The sequence below is a fragment of the Agelaius tricolor genome, unplaced genomic scaffold (genome assembly GCF_023055355.1).
Source record: "Agelaius tricolor isolate 1412-34295 unplaced genomic scaffold, bAgeTri1.0.p SCAF_12, whole genome shotgun sequence".
Classification (NCBI taxonomy): Eukaryota; Metazoa; Chordata; class Aves; order Passeriformes; family Icteridae; genus Agelaius; species Agelaius tricolor.
In genome coordinates this window covers 14,411,423-14,431,057 of record NW_027269272.1, presented here as the reverse complement: position 1 = coordinate 14,431,057, position 19,635 = coordinate 14,411,423, and the positions used below count along the sequence as shown (strand labels likewise).

Genomic DNA, 19,635 nt, shown 5'->3' with positions numbered 1-19,635 from the left:
CCAATATCCAGGCATTTTCTTGTGGACATACTTTGGATGCACAGGAAGATATCACCTTCCAAAAGGCTTTCACAGTCATCATGACAAAACCAACACTAATGTTTTTTATATTGGATATCTGTTAAGTTATCTGTCAAAAAGGATTCAGAGTTGTCCGAGTAGAAAAAAAGAAAAAATCCAACTCTTTACGTGCATATTTTGTAACAATTACTTCCATTCTCTAGGAACACAGGGAAAGCTTTAAATATCCTCACTACTGCAAAGCCTAGGATCACATTTCCACCAACTGCTTGTACAAGAACAGAAGATGAAAATTATGTGTTAACCTGGCCCTAAGTTTGGCAGGTTTCTCTAAACCTTTTTAAGTTTAAGGATTTTAGAAATACTATTTTAAATTTAAAAATACACAAAATTCTGTTAATAGCTGTGTCTTTCCTCCCACTCTACCACGAACAACTTTTCTTTTTCTGTAGGAAAAGAAATGTAACAGTGGAGTTAAGAAGGGTCCCTAAATTTAAGTTCTCTATATGCAAATATGCATCCTTATGTGTGCAATGTCCATGCAAGGACAGAGCTTCTAGCACAGTGCTCTCTGCTTTTTACACTACTGTTACAGACTGAATTCCCAGGGCATTAAAATCCCTGTGTGCAGAGTTTATTATATAAAGCACTCATCAACCCACTCAGAAATTCAGTTGACAGCAGCTAAAACAAAACAGACATCCAAGGTCAGAGTTGCATCCTCTCTGGCTATGTGACCAAGTCTGACTTAGTCCAAGAACAATTACACTTGCATTTCCTGTGTTTAAAACAGTGATCTTAATATTATGGTAATATAAAAAGAACAATGATATGAAACTCAAGCTCTCATAACTGAATTAGTTGCCCAAGAAATCTTAATTTGCCCCCCTTCTGTGTTGCAGTAAGCCTTTCATGATGTGATCAAACTGTTCTGTCTCTGAGTGCTGGCATAACTGGCAGCCCAAAGTGAATGCTCCTCATGATGCAGGGTTGTGCTTAGATTACAACTACAAATGTGCTGCCTGCTTCAAGGGTTTTACTATAAAAAGGCCTCTGTCTCACAGTCTGTCTCTTTATAAATATTAACTTGATTCTCTACCATGTTATCAGGTAATATCAAGTTTTGGTTTATACATATAAACTGAAGGGCAGAATAAGAAGACATATCTTAGAGAAGGACAAATTTTTCAAGACTTCTTTTCAGAATATTTATCATTCATAAGCTCAGATATTATTTTGCACATGGTATCTAGTACTTCACTGCATAACCATACACTTTAGAGGAAAGTTGTAACAAACTGGCATTTTTATCTGACCTTGTGGAAAAGTGACTTAGTGCTCTAACAGTATCCAGTATGTCTCAAATCCTTTCTTTCTCCTCTTTTTTATTCAATAGCTAAATAATCATGTCCAGCTCAGCTACTGTACCTGACTAAACAAGTGGCCAGGCTCAGTCATGGCTAATACATCAAACAAAGGAAAGTTTGGCTTATCAGCAAGAATGTGATTGAATAAATGCTCCCATAACTTCACAGGCATATCTGAGATTCTTCCAGGGCTTATAAATTGGCTGAGTTATCACAAGAACATCAAAAGGCACAGTCAAATAGCCACAAATGCCAAGTTTCAAGTCACTGCTTTAATGCTAAGGCACAATATTTTTTTCTAAACACATGGAGTCATATGATTTTTTTCCAATACTTATTTTTAACATACAAGTACAGTTTCTTAATCTCATCTGTGGGAACTATTCCCTTTGAACAGTTTAAATTAGGAGCACTATAGGCATGAAAACAGGAGCCTGCAATGCAAAATTATGAGTGTCACTACCTGCACGACTGTATTTCATGGGAGACTAAACACAAAAAATGCATACAAAACTTTTAATTACTTACTCCTGAGAAGTGAGACATTTCCACCCTCCCAGATAAGGACTGCTCAGTTTTGTAATTGCTTGTGTTACAGCAATTTCTTAATATTGTTTTCATTGCTGATAACTTTTCATATTATTTGCACATACCTTTTTGGGGAAAAAACCCCATCTCCATATGATGGTTCAATACAGTGAACACTCCTAATTCAAGCTTAAAGTAGATTTTATTTGTGATCTGAATTTATTGTTTTAATGGGCAGTTGCCAAAAATGGAGAAGCTTGTGCTCATTTAACTTGTGGCACTATGAGATGGCCTTATCACAGGAAGAAAAACTTTCTTCTTCAACCCTAACATCATGCAACAGTGTTGCTGGATAAAAGAAAATACAGTGCATCACAAGCTAGTGATGGTCACTAAGACATTTTTTATCAGTGCAATAGACCTGTTTTTGTTACTAAAGAGTAACAAAAGATGGCTCAGATCCAGCCCAACTGCACTAAAATATAGAAATAGACCTACACAAACATGAGCAAAATAGGTACTTGGTGAATTCCTCTTCTTCCTAGATACTCCTTTTAGGTCTAGCTCAGCAACACTAAAAATGAAGTTATTCTACCATAAGCAAAGTTTTTGAATGTTTATAGAAGTAGTACTGTCTATGAACAGGTGCTCTGATTCTGAAGTAACACTCCAAGAACAGGCAAAAAAGTCTGCAGAAGCATGCAGCCTGTCACCCTACACAAATCACACTTGATAAAGGCAGATTAAACAAACACCTTCCTTCCACATTCTCCCTGCCCTCACTATGGTTCAAACAAAGACTCCATGAGCTAAAACAGCTGCTCAGAAAATAACACCAATTTTCAGCATGTTCTTAGGCATGCTATTTTACTTTTTTTAATATAGTTTGAAGCACAACACATAAGAAAAAAGTGTTCTTACCGTACAACATCAAAACTTTGAACTGAGTCATTCCAAAAATACTTCACACTGTGATGTGTGAAGTAACGAATCTGTAAGGGCAACAAAATATAGATGTCAAACTGGTGCCACTTAACACCTTTCTTCTGACTGACTTTATTCTGAGAGGTGATAGAAATTGAATTTAGAAAAGCTTCACTGAAAAATGAATACTTTTCTTTCAACATAATCTTTCAAGCTTTCCACAATTTTCAGTAACAGGTGATTGAGGAGATTTCTGTTCCACTCAAAAATGAGTTAGCCTTTCAAACAAAAGTAGCAGCTCACATGTACTGTACTGTATGTGTTTATTCTCAATAGTACTTGAGAATCAGCCAGCACAGTATTGCAAGTTTACTTACAGGCAAATGTTTTCTCGAATCATTTTTATTCTCTTCTGCAGCAGATTCAGAGAAATGAACAGCATGGCCATTTGAAACCTTGTGCATGATGGGGTTAGGATTCTGTAAAGGATTGGCTCCCAAGGAAGGCATAATGCGAACCTTTGCACAAAACCATATCTTGAATTCATCCTTCAAAAGAGGGGGGGAAATGACTTAGCTGAAAGAGCATTTGAACAGCATTTTACTACAACAGCTGTAGCAAAATCACAGATCATAGATTAGTAGAGCCCATACAGAATTACAGAACATATCTCCATGTTAATATCAGCTACCTTAGGAATAATTTTCTCTCCACAATTCTAAAAGCACATTTTTGCACTCGGGTCAGCAGTTACACCTTACTTCAGCAAATATTATCTTTCCTGAACAAGGGAGGGGAAACCATGTTTCAGCTTATAGGAACAAGGTATTTGTTCTGTAAGTGCTGATGACAACACCACTGCTGTATTTGATTAAACTGCAAGACAGAGGACTCGCTATGCCCACTGCAAACAGCTGTCAGCCTTCCCACACAGTCATTCCCAGGAGCACCGTCCTGCACTGCTGTAAAGCACAGTCATGTCTACACTGCAGGCAGGGACTGCTCTACTCCAGCACCCCGGAGGAGCTGCACACAGGGAGAAGCACATCCCCTGCACACTTACAGTCGTTCTCAGCAGAACCACCTGGCAGTCCTTCAGAGCAGCCCTTCTGCACGTTGCTTTCACACGCCACTGGGGCATCCAGTAGAGGAGGAGGAGAAGAAAGCCACCAGAACAGATCACTCCCACAGCAACCAGCACCAGCTTCCAGCGACACAGATCATAGCCATAGATCTCCTGCATGGCAGTAAAACAGGTAATGATGACTCTCTTAATTACTGTGCTTGGGATGCCAACATTAATTTTTCATAATGTGCAGTATTTAAAGCAAATCAAATTTCAAAGCCATTTCCTCTTTTTTCTTTTCTGGGGGAAGGAAAGATTTGGAATACTTAATACATGGTGGAGTGGAAGCAAAAAGGAACACTGTTTTGCTTAGTCAGAAATATAAACATCAATAAAAGCCTGACAGAGGCAGATCATCCACACTGTGTAAAACATTTCATTGCAAGACTGTCTCCTCTCTGCACTGCTCCCTAAGGACTGAGGCTGCAACACAACCTGCCTTAACTCTCAGTGAACAACAACATTTTTGACCATGACACAGCACAGTCAGCTGAACACTTAAGAGCAAAAGTGTGTGGCTTTGTCAAATGCTGATTTTATGACAAAGCATTTGATCAGCTAGCATTCACAGTTTTGAATTACTATTGCAGGCTGAATTTTATACATTCTAAAAAAGCCCCAAAATATATCTAACATCACTTTCTAGTAGAGAATTTTGCTTAGTTTGCCTGCCATTTAAAAAGAAATGCTACTTTACAAACTCCAAGCCACACTCTAAGGTTCTGTAACTTGCACGAGTTAGAAAAACCCTTTTCCCATGAAAAAACCCCCAAGTATTCAGTATGCAAGCACCAAGTTAACTTGATGACAGCCAGGAACAGAAAATAATTTAGTGATTTACTAGACACTGTGTTATATTCCTGAGTTTCACATTACATCATTAGATTATATTTCCTGCTGTAAAAGGGTAATGAAGTTTCCCATTGAGTCCCACCCATTGTTCACACTGACATGAACTTCTTGGATTTTTTTTTCACTTTTCATTAAACAGTGTTAGAAATTGTTTAAAGTCCTTTCCTAAGAAAACGCTTTTCAAAAGTTTGGTTTGCCACCTTCTCTGATGACAAAAAGCAGAAGTAAAGCCTATTTTCTCCTACCCCCAAAACACTCTTCAGCAATAAAAATAGGTGAGTGAAAGATGGTGAGAGAAATCAGTGCTTCTTTACAGGAGAAAATAAAATCATTTCCTAAAAAAAATTATTTATGTTAGTGATCAGGCCATAAGCACCTCCTGTTCTAGGATGCATTTGCTTACTTTCTGTATTGGAGCTATTTAGTGAAGAACTACTTTTCCTAGCAGTGTGGACAAGGACAGAACAGTCACAGAAACCTATCATTTTTGGAAGCAAAAATCCCTATATATACCAAATGGACAAGAAAAATCCCTATGAACCCCAAGTGGACTAGAAATTGAAAGATTAACTCCTAGTACTTTCCTGTCAAAGCTTCCTGCTTTGAATCACATTATGAAGCATTAACCTGTTTTAAAATACAACAAAAAATCTCCAGGATCTGGAGAGAAGAAACCCCAACTAAGCAAAGAACAACAAAATAATGGTAATAATAAAAAAAAACAAAACACAACTCACTTTGTTTCCATTTTCATCTGTAAAAGTGGAAATGTTAAACACCAAAATGTGTTATTTATTGGACTACTGACCTTAATAAAAACCTTTCCTATCCCAAGACTAATTTCTTAATACCAAAAAATATTGCCAATGATAATCTTATATAATTCCTAAATTGATTAAACAAAGACAATCCACTTCCCAGTGTAATATGCCCCCTTTAAGCAGAAAACCCTGTAAATGTGTTTCTTTCATTGTATAAAAAAGATTAACAGAATTCATTACCATCTCATCTTCCTCTGCTTTATTGACATATTTCTTTTCTTCTTTCTCCATGTTTAGTATGATATGAAACTTCTCAACTTGAGATATGGAAGACCTTCAACAAGACAAGAATTAAAAACTGAAACAACATTAGTGATTTTACACCTAAGTTTTATTGTGTTTCAAGTTACTTTCAGTAAGTACATATATAAAACACAACACTGACAAAATGTTAATATTTATCTTCAATTTGCACTGTTACTAGTTTCTAGAAGTAACTATCCAAGGAGGTCTATAAAACTTTATGATGGAACATCAGATAAATACAAGTGAAATCCTGCATAAACACCAGGCTCTAAAAGAGGAGGAAGAAGCTTGTACCAATTTAACTCAGCTGCATTCTACATGCAGCAAGCAGTTTTTGGTACATTCTGCAAGCTTCATGATGGAAATGTAAATAAAAAAAAAGCTTAAAAGAAGTAGGTTAGTATTACACATTTGTATCACTCTATATGTAATAGCTCCAATCAGATGCTTTCACAAGTCAGGCTATCCTTCAAGAGGAAAGGCACAGTACCCCTGAGAGCTACACTTCTCATCTGAGCAGAATGAATAGTTGCTCAAAAATATTTAGTCCCCAGTTCATTATTTCTAAATCAAGACATGCTTTTTGGTCCATCTTTCCCCCTCTTTCCAATTCCTCTACTATTCAATTTGCATCAAAATCTCTCACAGTTGCTAATCTTGAGAAGTGCTTTGAGAACAGATTATGATCACAATTTTCATGAATAAGAAAAGGCATGGAAAAAATATGGCACTGTCTACAAGATGAATGTAGTGCACACAGATCCCTACTCCAAAAGGGGAGAGCTACTAACAAAGGTTAAATACAGTGAGGCTTATCAGAATTTTCCTCATTGCAGAAGCAAGAAAAATCAAAAGTACCGTGTCAAACCACCAAATTTTTGAAATTAAAACTGCATCTAACCTTCATTTGGGGACCCCTGTACATGTTAATTGTATACAATTTATAATTAATGCACAGGAACAAAAAACCACAACAATTAAAATCACGATATAGCCAGTGCTCACCTGCCAAGACACAGATTAACTGTAATTCTCTGCACTTCAGTTTCATTTACTGCACATACATAAATCTCTCAGAAGACAGCACTTACTACCACAGCTTATAACCAATCCTCTAAAGTATTAAGTCACAGCACAAGCAGCTACCCTAATTGTCCTTTTTCAGGCTGTTATTATTAATAAGTACATGTTATTATTAATAAGTAATGTTAATTAGTACAATCACTACCAACTTCTCTACCATTAAGTCCCCAACATTTTCACAAACCAAATCTCCAGACTACAAGTCAGATCCTCTCAAAGCCAGCCCCTGGATCCATGCACTTACATTCACCAGCAATGCCAGCTTCAAAGGGTCCCTGTTCCCACCTCCTGCAGTTTATCTACAGCATCACAGCCACACGTGTTTTCTGCCACCTACCATCTCCTTCCCACTTAACCCAATAAATGAAGCAGGAACCCAACAGCAAAGGTTTCCTTTGCTACCCAAAACTGGATCTCCTCAGAAATCTATTCCCACTGCTGAATAAGGTCCTAGTAGAAGCACACACTCAAAGGAGAGAACTGCATCACAGCACAAAGCTGAGTCTCAGGTGAGAAGCAGCTCAGTTCTTCATAGATTGATACAGTTGGCATTTTGTTCTGAATGGAGAGAACTTGCCAACATTGGATGGGAACACCAGCTCACACTTTCTTTGACTTGTTAAGCTGAAAATTTTCTATTGCTATACTATATTACTGCAGATTTACTTGGAAATTAAGCCACACTAGTCATTAAAGTTCTAAACCACACTTTTATTTAAATTGCCACTTTTCTTAACTAAGGAGCTTTCTATCCTGGGAAAGATGTAGGTAACACATAGAACCAGTTAAAAGCTGTCCTACATCTACACAGGACTGCTAAGAAAGCTCCTGAGGACAATCTCCGAATTAATTACATCAAACAACTTTATGTACACCATACAAATCACATTTTCAACCAAGAAGTCATGCAGCCAGAAAATGTTCTGTGTATTGACAGAATTATACTCCTAATAGAGTTCACAGGTCCAGGAAAGAATTATTAGGTTAATCATACTTGAGCTAGTTTGCTCTTTAACAAACACACACTTCCCCACTATCATGTACAGTAACATCAAAAAGGGTCCTGCAGGCAACTCTCCAACCTTGATGGACATATCAAGGAGGAGCTTGATACAGGAAAGCACCAGGCAGAAAAATAAATGTAAATAGCTTCCAGATCAATGGATCTCAACTGAGATTTTCATTTGGCCAATATATCAGCACAGAGACCTTATGGGACACCATGGCAGTGTGAGAGAGAAGTGCAATTGCCTTCATTTAGGCAATGGGAAGGAACATCAAGTTGTGGGTCTGAAGAAGTATGAAAGGAAATCTCAACACTAGCAATAATTCCTGTGATTCAGTAAGCTCTTTGAACAGCTGGGTAGAATCAGACAGGGAATACATGAGGAGAATGAGGAGGCTATTTCTGACTCACATCATTAGCTCCATCTGCATTATTTTATACAGACTCATTTACTGAACAACCTTCAACTAACACAAGTTCTTAACATGGCACATACTGCTGGTAATTTTCCATATTAAAGTCCAATTCAAATCTCTAAACTTAAAAAGCATTATAGAAATATTTTCTTCATTGATGGGTCATGAAAGTTATTCCTATTCCACAAGAAAGAACTGCACTTTCTCTCCTATCATTTCTCTTCTGGCACACCATCAGCCCAAGCATGTCACCAGGAGTTCAAATGGGTAAATTCTGGGGTTTGTGTCCCACTGCCCTGCTGAAAGCTGGGATTGAACACCACCACATGGTGCTGCCTCCTTGGGTGACTTCAGGCTGCTGGGTCAGACTGAAAAAACCTTACCAGTTCAGAAGAGACTTTAGCAATCTGCATTTGAGTTTTACTTCCTTCCTTCTATAATATGATGGGGAATTAAACATTACTTTAAACCTTTAATTAAAGATTTAAATATAAACCTTGGTCTTTCCAGACCAAGTAAGAAAGTATGACATTTTATTAGTACTCAAATTGAAGTGAGGTGGAAATCTACTTGCAATAAGCAAAATGAACATGGAAATATCCAAATACAATGTGCCTCTGATGCACATTACAGGCTGTCATGCAGCCTCTCTCTGGCCCTGGAGTGAAAAGCCAGAGAAATCCTCTGCCCCTTGTAACAAATTGAAAATAGCAACCTTTTAAAGAAAAAAGACTTCTAACCAATGGAAATGCTGAAAGTTACTATCACTCCACTCATAATTCTTACTTATTTCATTGTTACTGTATAGCTAAGCATATTCTAGAATCAGAATAGTAGAAAATATCAAAAAGGTCTGTAAAAGAAAAGGCGGCTTGCCACCGAGACTCAGAGAATGAAATCTCTTGCAACATTTTGTAACAATGTAGAAATAAATTTAACAAATGGTCTAGAGATCAGCTGAACAGTGTCTGAACGCTAAGTATTTCTAAGAGCATACATTTGAGTCACAAGCTTAAACAGTAAAACTGCAACTCTGCAAAACACAGTATATAAAAATTTAGTTGAACAGCATTTCTAATTTGTAACTGTCCTGAAGAGTGTGCAGCTGTGAGCAGGACAGCAGCACCTGCAGCCTCAGACCTAAGTTGATACTTAAGTCCAAATAAGATGCTTATTTTGGAGCTAAAATAAATCAAAAATTGGATCACTAAAGAAATTACAGCAGTGTACAGAGCTTAAAACTATATGCATCCCTCACAATGAAGAAAATGCTGCACTTTTTCTCAATTACTACACCACTCCATATTTGTTCATCTATCCTGACTAAATCAGGATACCAAGCAATTGTACCAAAATATTTGAAAGTAACAAACATTTGTAGCAACAGTATAATAGATGCAAGTGAAGTCATGGCGTATTTATTAAGGAAATTGTTCTAAAAACACCAGAGCAAGTCTCCATCAGTACACCTGAAGATTCCTGCAAGCCACACTTTCAAAGGACTACGGGCTTACCTCAAGGTAGTTTTCTAACAACTGGCATAATTAGTAAACTACTTCAGTGCAAATTTTACCCTTAGAGTTTGATTTTACCCTCAGAGATTGATTTGGTGGGAAGCAAAGACAATCTTCCCTCTATTGCCTTCAACATTTGTCTGAATTCCACAATCCTTAAAAACTAAATAATACACTGTTTACTCTTCCAGTTTTTCAATATAAGTGGCAGTTTCATAGCTTCAAGAGAAAATTTTAAAAGTCTGGACAAATTACAGCTCCAAAAGAAGAAACTTTTGATATCTCCTGCAACGACAGGGCAATTTAAACCCCAAATTTCTCAGATTAAAAAACATTTTTTAAAGCTGAAGTCTTTAATAAAATCCATGTATGGACACATATAAAAATTATCAACTTATTAATTTTGCTTATGCTCTTATCATCTGTCTGCTTAAAATACATGAGTAAACTTCCACATTTGTATCTTAAACGCTCCCTACTTTATTCTTTTCAGATTTTTGTAAAAAGTCCTGCAGTAACTAATAGTTTCTCTTACCAACGAGCAGTCCAGCAGCTGTCCTCTGCACTTGCTTTTGTTACCATGAGTTAGCGACGCAGTTCTTAATAACGGAGACCCTATCTACAAGGGAAGTCCTGACAAATGAACTATTTTGTCTAAAATCTAAAAAAAGTCTCCAAGGGCTTTTCAAACTGTTATCAAAAGATTAACATATCAAAGAAAATTTGGCACTGCTTGGAATGCTTTTTTTTTTCCTCTTCCCTCCAGAGTGGCCGAACAATTGCAAGACTGTGGCCGGGCTGGCGCGGAGGCTGCGCTTCCAGGCATCGGCCGCCCGGTCCAGCTCCTTCTATTCAAACAACAAATACCTCCCCAGGAGCCTGCAGACACTCGCAGGGCTATGCACAAGCCCTGATACTATCTGCCCAGCTAAAAGCATCTATGCTTCTGACCAAACCCTTCCTTGTATTTACAGCGCTTGCGAGCGAAGACAACAACGTTCACGTTGAGGAGCTAAAGGCAGCGGGTCAGAAATGCACACATTTCTCACTCTCAGCATTTTGCACTTTATCACACAGCATAATGAAGCAATCACACACACCAGATCAGACAACCTTTAGAGACTGAGTGCTGTACAGCTAAGAAAGTAGACTTTGTCACTACCTGAACATCACAGAAACAAGGAAATTTTCTGTACAAGGCAAGGCTCAACCAGCTCTGCTTTGGTAAGAATACAAAAGGCAAACCAAGAGATGTAGCAAGGCAGACAATAAAAGCAAGAGACACATGAGAGGTCAAACTTCAAATTCACCTCTGTGCAAAGATTAATACAAGTAAATCTTCCTCAGCACCCTATGTAATTACTCTCAATAAATAAATCAAACAAAGTAAACTAATACAGGAAGAAAATTAACAACAAAAAAACCTAGACTGACCTGTCTAGAGAACAATCAAACACAATTCCTATTCCTGACATCTGAGCTACTGTCCTAGTAAGTGACTCACCATGCTCTCCTGGGTCCAAATAGGCTACTAAAGGACTAATACTCCTCTTTCAGAACTTATTTACAACAAGTACATCCTCCACTAAGAGCCACCTTACACCTCTGTTATTAAAAAATTAAGTTTCTAAATAGCTCAATGTCATGAAAAGCCTTTCATATTTCTGAATAAAAAACACCTTGAAAGTCATCACCTTGAACTGTATCCCAACTAGTTGCCAAAACACAAGGGAAAAAAAGGGGGTTTTTTGCAGCTCGAAAGCCAAATATTATTTAGTCACTCAGAAATTCAAAAATTCTGCACTTTAGAGCCATACTTTTAACAATTTACTCCAAGAAGAAAACAACCCTACAAGGGAATAGACCTTACAAAGGCAATGTTTACCACTAGGGCTTATTCTTGTTACAGTACCATAAGATTCACACACACTGAGATAATTTACCAAAAAGTCCATTTTTTCCAAACATTATAGTGAAAGTTTTTGGGATTCATGCAATGGGCCCAAAATAGAGGTAAAAGAATTGCTACACATACACAAAACACCAGCTAATGCTCAATCTCTGCCATACCAGCAGTAATGAAATTAAAACTGAAGAAATGCTCAGACTGGAAGAGCTGTAATGGGCCAGGAAGAGGAATGAATGTATCTTCTAAGAAAATATTCCATCTGAAAATACATCTGACTTCTTAGGAAAGATGAAAACTCAGCCTGGGAGACAGTTGACCGTTAGGAGAAAGTGATGGCCATTCATTTTCCTTGATGTGAGGAAATAAATATTTTCCTTGACACAAGGCTGAGAAAAAAGATTATAAAATGCTTACAAGGACGTTCTTCTCAAAGCATATTTCATAATATGCTGCACATGCTAAAAATCAATCACCAAAAAAGCAAATTTGGACACAACATTTCCAGCTTGCAAGGGATGGAATCAAGATTTCTGCCCACAGTGTCTTGGACATAAGTTCTGTATTTACTTTCCAGTCCTTCTCTTTTACATAAGATATCCTACTTTAGCATCTATAAAAATAATGTTATATTTCCTAAAATTTCTCCACTGGCAGCTTTTGAAACAAGACAGGCAGAATCTGCAGCCACTGAGAATGAAAGAAGGACCACTTTAATACATTTGCAATTAAAAACCTTGAAATCTATTCAAACAGGACTTTCTTTCTATATGAAAGTCCTGCTAAAATGCACCTCATGACATCTTGTCACCAGTCTGTAATCAAGATTCTCTATTAGTCTCTGTGCATCCTTTAAGGAAAGAGTTTCTGAGTTGTTCTTTTTGGATTCTCAGTCTCCAAGGAACTTCTGTACACAGGTGTGCCTGCACTCTATATTTTTGCTCCTCTGATTCTGCCTCAGTGTTGCAGGTAGCCAGGACCAGAGCCATGGTGTGTGCCAGATGGATTTTGCTACAGCCTGGACTTGGAAGGATCCATGTCTGAGCAGCAGCACAATGCCAGAGACATCTCACACCACCTGGCAAACCTGATCCCACATGAGAGAGCCTCTTTGCCTGTCCCCAAAACACAAAACCCATGCCACTCAAAGGCCTGGGGCTATCACATTTTTGTGACTAAAAGGTTATGACTTTTGCTTCAATATGCATTGCCATGAGCTTACACACATAATGCACTTGTAAAGCTTTCAGTATTTGAATATATCTGTATTTTTACAAGCATGTGGTTTACAAACACAAGAGATGCTCAGCTTGAGAGGCAGCCTCACAGAAGAAATGCACCCTACAGAAATGGGAGCTGATGCATTTACAGCTCTCCAGTACCTTGCAGCTGAACCCTTAAATGCTAACTTATTCACATAATGCACAACAGATGCTCGGGTAAGACACACAAACTAAAATAACTGAAGATCAAAAATCCTTCAACTGCATTTTGAAAGGAGTTAAGGTTATAATTTGTACTACAAACAAAGCTTAACACTTTAGTCAACTAACCAAGCTCTAACAATAAGAATGACATAATAGTTTAATGAATACATGGAAATTTTACAAGTACACGAGCTAAATTTTAACAAAGCCCTCCACTCAATACCTATTTTATCACTTCCCATCTTAGGCTTTCTGTTATAATACAAGCTTTTGTTTCTGTGTTTAGGCCTAAGGAAGACCATTGTATCCAACAATCACCAAACCAAAATTGTATTTACATTTGTAGAGTGTATTCTTTGTAAAGTATACTTTTTGCAGGCTGTAAGAGCAATTGCAATGTTTATAGTAGAGTACAGGCTACATTAAGGAAAGATAATTCTACATCTAACAATAAACTCAGTATGTCAATTCATCATGATAACGAAGTACTAAGGCTAATACTACACTCAAAACTTATTTTCTAACTGGTCTTCAGATCATTATTTTCAGATCACTTAGAAATTTGTTATTAATATAGCAGCAATGAAGAAGTTGAAGATATGTTGGAAGAGAATTTAGGAAAGCTGTTGGTCATCTCAAGGACAATCAGTCAAGCATTTTACCACCTAACCTTCCCACCATCTCATTTATCTTACTTCAAGCAGCAGCTATTCACATTAATGAAAATTTTCAACTGGAAACCAAGCACCAAAACTCACAATTACCCAAAGCTTGTTTCCCACTCTCAGGCTTGCAGAAACAGAGTCTTCAGCCATTTCTTTTCAGATTTCTCGATCTCTTACCTAACTGACATGAGAGAAAGAAGACCTGTCCCACAGTCAGGGAGTTCAACAAAGCATACATTTATTTTGGATGCTTATTAGTTCTTTTGTCTCTTGGAAGAGTATACCAGACATTTGGGTTAGAATTCACAGACTATGTTTTGTTTGTTCTTGGAAGAGAAAGTTAAACTGTTCCAAATATCTTGGGTAAGGCATGGCGCCATTACACCCAGCATGAGCTCTGCACAGCTGAGTACTGAGGCTGCTTCCAAAGAAATGGTTTTTTCTCACATGAGGTGTGAACTTTACTCAGCCCTTCTATGTGATTAAATAACCAAGACTATTCTGGTTAGATAATGGGGATGGCAAAGATGCCCCATCCCAGCACCAAGAGACCCACAGCCATTCCAGTGGAGAACTGGGAGTCTGAAGACCCAGACCCAGCAACAATGGGTCCTTTCAAGGAAGCATTTCCCCTTAGGGGCTGTGCCAAGAGCCCAACCTTTCCTGTGTGGCTGCCGCCTTATTGTGCAATGTAGAGTATCTGCTTCCTGGGATATATTTGCTTTTGTAGTATGGATGCTCAATAAAAGGAGGCAATGACTTTTTTTCCTCTTCCTCTCAAATTCTTGGAAAATATTTTTGAGGTTAACATAAGAACATTTGAATCAAATTTCCCTTCGTCTGCAAGGAGATCATCAAGCACAACTGGACTAATCACAAGAGATGAACTTTCCTCTGAAGTTTAGACATTTAACTTTTGCCATATAGTGGCATACAGCTACGACTACAGCAGTCACACTCATCGTAAGCAAGCAATTGGCTTTCACATCTTCCTTTCCCATCCTAATTATGACTTCACTGCTTTCAGCAAAGCATTCTCAGACAAAGCAACAGTATTTCTTCAGTTTCCTGAACTCAAAATGCAAAACTTAGATATTCTAAAGTTCAACCATGTAACTACTAAAAGTACAGAACACAAGAATATATTCCTGAATAACAGATTGTACTAATTACACACCAAATTGTACTAATTTCTAAAAATGTATTCTGTAAGAAAATGTATACATTAAACCAGTGGGTTCTACTGTTTACTGAAAGCACAATTTTTTAAACTAGTCATAATAAATTGACACAAAGTTTGAATGTACCACAGTGTATGTGATACATTCACTTAACTTAGATCAGAAACACTTCAAGGAAAAAGCTCTTGTCTGCAAACTTGTCAATCAATAGAAATACTGTGCATCACAGATACTGTTAAAACTCTAAATATCATATACCAACACTAAATATTAATGTTAAAAGACTGTATAGATTCAATTTAAGATATCACATATGACAAATTATTTGTTTTGATCTCAAATTACAGTAACTGAAATAATTAACACAAAAATCTGAAAATGAGTTCCATCCCAAGACTGAACTGCTGTACAGGACAATTTTTTATGCACAGGAATTTATAGAACCTGACCGCTTAACTCCTGAAATTGATTAATTTACACTCAGAACTACGGCAAGATGAAAAAATCTAGGGGGAAAAGTTGCACACTCTATTTCCATGAAAAGAAGTTTGACAAAGACAAGAGAACCGACATACAGGACTGTAACATTTAACTCCCTGCTTGTAACAAACCCTGGCCCACATCCACCTAGCTACCATGTCCCAGTCATTCAGAACAGCCCTACAAACCCAGAAGAGCTTCAGAGATTTAGTAAACAGTTGTATTTCAGAGAAGGACTTCTACAATCCATGAAATTAAATTAACTCCCCACATCCTACTACAATACATTTCATCACTGCCTTAAATAGCTCTGTTTAAATGACACTATTCAGGGCTTCTGTGCCCCTTGGGAATGACTTCCACAGCATCAGCAGTGGGAGATATCTCCTGTATAAACAGACTGCAAAAATCTGACAAGGGATATCCCTTCAACTGCTGCTGCAATCTTCTCAGTCCTAATGACCATCAGCAAAGGTCTTGAATCTTACTTCTACCACAAGTAATAGCTTTTGCTTATCAGTCCATTTATAGTTAACTTTTATCCTGTACACTTACCTTAAAGGAGAAATTCTGCTTTAACATATCTTGTCTAGAGCAACATTTTTATCTCTGTTTGAAATACCTTTTTTAGAACTCTTCTTTCTTTCCTAGCTATAAAAATTTTTATAACAGTATTAAGAAGTGTAACTGTATCCATCTTCTCCTCCCTGAGGAGGAAAGTTTCCTTAAAAGCAAGACTGAAATGCTTCGAGTAAGTGAAGTGTATCAAGGAGTGCTTTTTCCTCAAGCATTGACCTCACTAACTGAAATATCACCACTGTCTAGCCATATATTCAGAAGTAGCCTCTTCCCAGACAGCTCTAGTCCAGATGCTCGACCCAGCTTTCCCCCTTCAGCCTTGCTTTTTCATAAATGTTAGGTGAAAACAGAGGTCAGCTTCCTCAAGTACCACTGCGGACTGCCACCATTTCACTTATACTAAATGCCCCAGTAGCTTTAACTCCATACTCTTTGTATCAGTGGCATGGAAGAACAGAAAGGCTAATAGAGCAACAAAACAATGGTCCAGAAAGGTCAGATCAAATGTGCATTTCCCCTGCAGTCAAGGAGACAGCACAGAGAGAGTCACATAATGATGCTCCCCAGTGCACAATCTCCAGTCCCAGGGACTTGCAGTTCAAGAGTCTCAAGAGCCAAATACCCTATCACCTTATTTATTACTAACTGGATTTTTCCTGGGGTTTTAAAAATTATTTTGTGGCACATTTTAAGCTTGCCATCATCCTGCAAAGAATTCCTGAATTCACAGAGCATTCATTTTGCCCTTATTCTAACCCTCAATCTATTAGCTTTATGAACATGCGCTCTGGATTCTCCTTGCCTACAGCATTCAGAAAAGCAAACTGCCAATCAACTACTTCATCTGAATATAAGCAAAATAATCAAAAATGTTTGAAAAAGACTGAAGCTCTGAACATACCTCCTTTCTATGGGGCATTAAGAAAGGAATCAACCACCAGTTACTATGTTTTTACTATCTTTCAGGCTGATGTTATAGGTACCAAGTTCTTTTTCATAGCTGTATATACTACCACACTTTTGAAATTGAAAAACACTAACCTAGCTAAAATCAAAATTAGTAACCAAAGAATGAGGATGTTCTCTGATAGAGAGACACACAGATATAAAACACACTCTTCAGGAATCCAGCAAAGGTAAGATGTGAGGATAGAGCAAAACACCACACAGATGATTCACCATAATATACTGCCTATCAAACTTAGCAAACTGCATTATAGCACAATGTCTGCACTACCAAAAATTAGCCTCCAAAATAAATGAGCTTTACAAAAGGTGAACTACTTCCATTAAGCTAGGCCAACAAAAAGTATTTTCTGAGTGCACACCAAAATATTCTCAACCCAATACATTCTTCTGTTGACAGTACCTCATCAACCAGCAACACTGACTTGACTACAAGGCTGCATGAGTTCTGCCACCACACCCACCAATGGTACATACAAGTGTTATCAGATTTCAGCCACACAGACAATTCTGGCATTTAAGATACTGTTTCTTCACAGACATTTATGCCAGCAGAGGATGACAGCAAGCAGGAAACTGAGACTATACATTTGTTCCAAATGCAAGGTGCAGACTGCACTAATTCAAAATACTCTGCTCTGAAACCAGAGCCAAGGACTTCCATGACCTGTTTCAGCAATGGACTTATGTGGAACAGCATCTCCATCAGAGACAGCCACTACTAAACACACCAGACAGTCGCTACTGAAATGACCACAGCATAAGAACTGGGGTTACAAATGCTACCAGCACAGCAGTACCAGCTTAAGGCATAGAAGTCCTCCACAATACATGCTCAGAATGCAATCATGCCAACAGTCTTCCTTTTAAAAAACCTGTCTCTGGGGAAGGGATTTTGCTGGGTAATGGAAAGGGTGGCAGAAGGAAGGGTGCTATAAGAACAAATCCATCTGCACACTACTGAGTAAGGACTCTGTCAGGCTGACAAGACCCTAAGTTATTTTCCATTGTGCTCTCACCCTACAAAAGGCATGCAATTTGTGTGGTGAAATTTGTGTGTTCTTATTTTTGCCTGTTCATTACTGAAGTTATTACTGCTGGAGAAGACAAATTCATAAACAAATGCAAATCATATTGCTATCAAAAATTAAAATTTGTAGATGAATTAAGGAAAATTAAGAAGTTAGGAGCACAAGTAGACTTTTGACCAACTTAGACTGCACAACAATGGTTTTCCAAGTGCTCAAGTTCACTCAGACACATTACATCTGCCTCTGCCCCAGACACATGCCCTTCACACAGGTTGATCTCACCCAAGCAGTTGAAGGCCAGCACAACAGTACAACTGTAACACAGCAGAAGCTGTGTTTCATCCATACACTGCTGGCATTTAAAGTCTGGCTGTCTGAATTGGACTCAACACCATTACCCCCAACACAAGTCTTCAGTATTGCCAATATTAAGGCTCAGTAGGCTGCCTCTAGCAATAAAGCATGGCTATGATGCAGGAAAATAATGTCAGGACCCTCTCTCAAAGCACTACTTAAGGTTTTGAGGTCCTCACTAAATGGATGAACTGAAGATAGGGTTAATCTAAAGAATGCACTCTGCAAGACTGCACATTTAACAGCCCTTGTATGTTTCCATTTGAATTACCAGTTGGTCTGAAAAGAACTTTTTCCTGGCTTGTCAGATCTGGAGTACTGCTCTAGTGACAGAGGCACCACTTTCAGACAGCAGCACCCTCAGCCAAGGCCACTCAAGCCAGTGGAACCACCCTTTGAATTCACTGGACGTTGGATCCAGCTTTCACAACTTGGTGACAAGAGCAGATAATGTTAAGAACCTTCCATGCCTGTATGATAAAAATAGATCCCTGTTTGAGAAACAGAGGTAAGAAAAACTACCCCCACCCCAGAGAAAAAAATCTCTAGCCAACAGTAATAGGACTTTTCAGGAAATTAACCTGTACCCAAAAGTTAAACAGTTCAGTAAATATTACAGGGTAAAGGTAAAGTCAGGCAGGTAATGCAACTCAACTGTACAATCTCCCCACCAGAGGCCAACCATTATCCCTGTCATTGACCTTTCAGCTACTGCTATCTGCTGCTGCACTAAATGCAGCCTCCAGAAAATAAGCTCTTGCTATTGTTGATGTGAAACACCATAGCAGATCTTAAGGGCAGAGGTCATGAGGGTAGCTGTACTTTTCTTCAATGATTTGGAGACATGATATGGCAGCAAAATGCAGAGGATTAATTGAAGTGTTTTCACACATTGCAGTTACATTACAAATCGATTGCTGAAATAGAAGGATGAGCTGGATCCTTTGTTTTGCCATGCAGTCTACTTCAGACAATCAAAAGCAATGATAACACTGCATAAAAACAATGATATATAAAATAGCATGGCTATACTCACAGTTGGACCTTCCACTTTGCCATGAGTCCATCCTCACATAGTGAGGATCCCTGCAGTGGCAAATATACCACAGTATGGGAACTGCAAAGAGATCCTCAAAGCCCAA

General features: G+C 38.1%; 1 protein-coding gene across 5 annotated transcripts in view; it reads right to left on the bottom strand.

Moving 5' to 3' along the window:
* ATP13A3 (ATPase 13A3) overlaps positions 1-19,635 on the bottom strand; it is a 56,093-nt gene that overhangs the window by 29,940 nt on the left and 6,518 nt on the right. For all 5 annotated transcript variants that reach the window (XM_071437744.1, XM_071437743.1, XM_071437747.1 and 2 more), the window contains exons 3-6: positions 5,820-5,913; positions 3,904-4,077; positions 3,218-3,388; positions 2,838-2,908 (exon numbers count right to left, since the gene is read on the bottom strand). In XM_071437744.1, the coding sequence (XP_071293845.1) occupies positions 2,838-2,908; positions 3,218-3,388; positions 3,904-4,077; positions 5,820-5,913 (510 nt within the window). The remainder of the gene's footprint in view (positions 1-2,837; positions 2,909-3,217; positions 3,389-3,903; positions 4,078-5,819; positions 5,914-19,635) is intronic.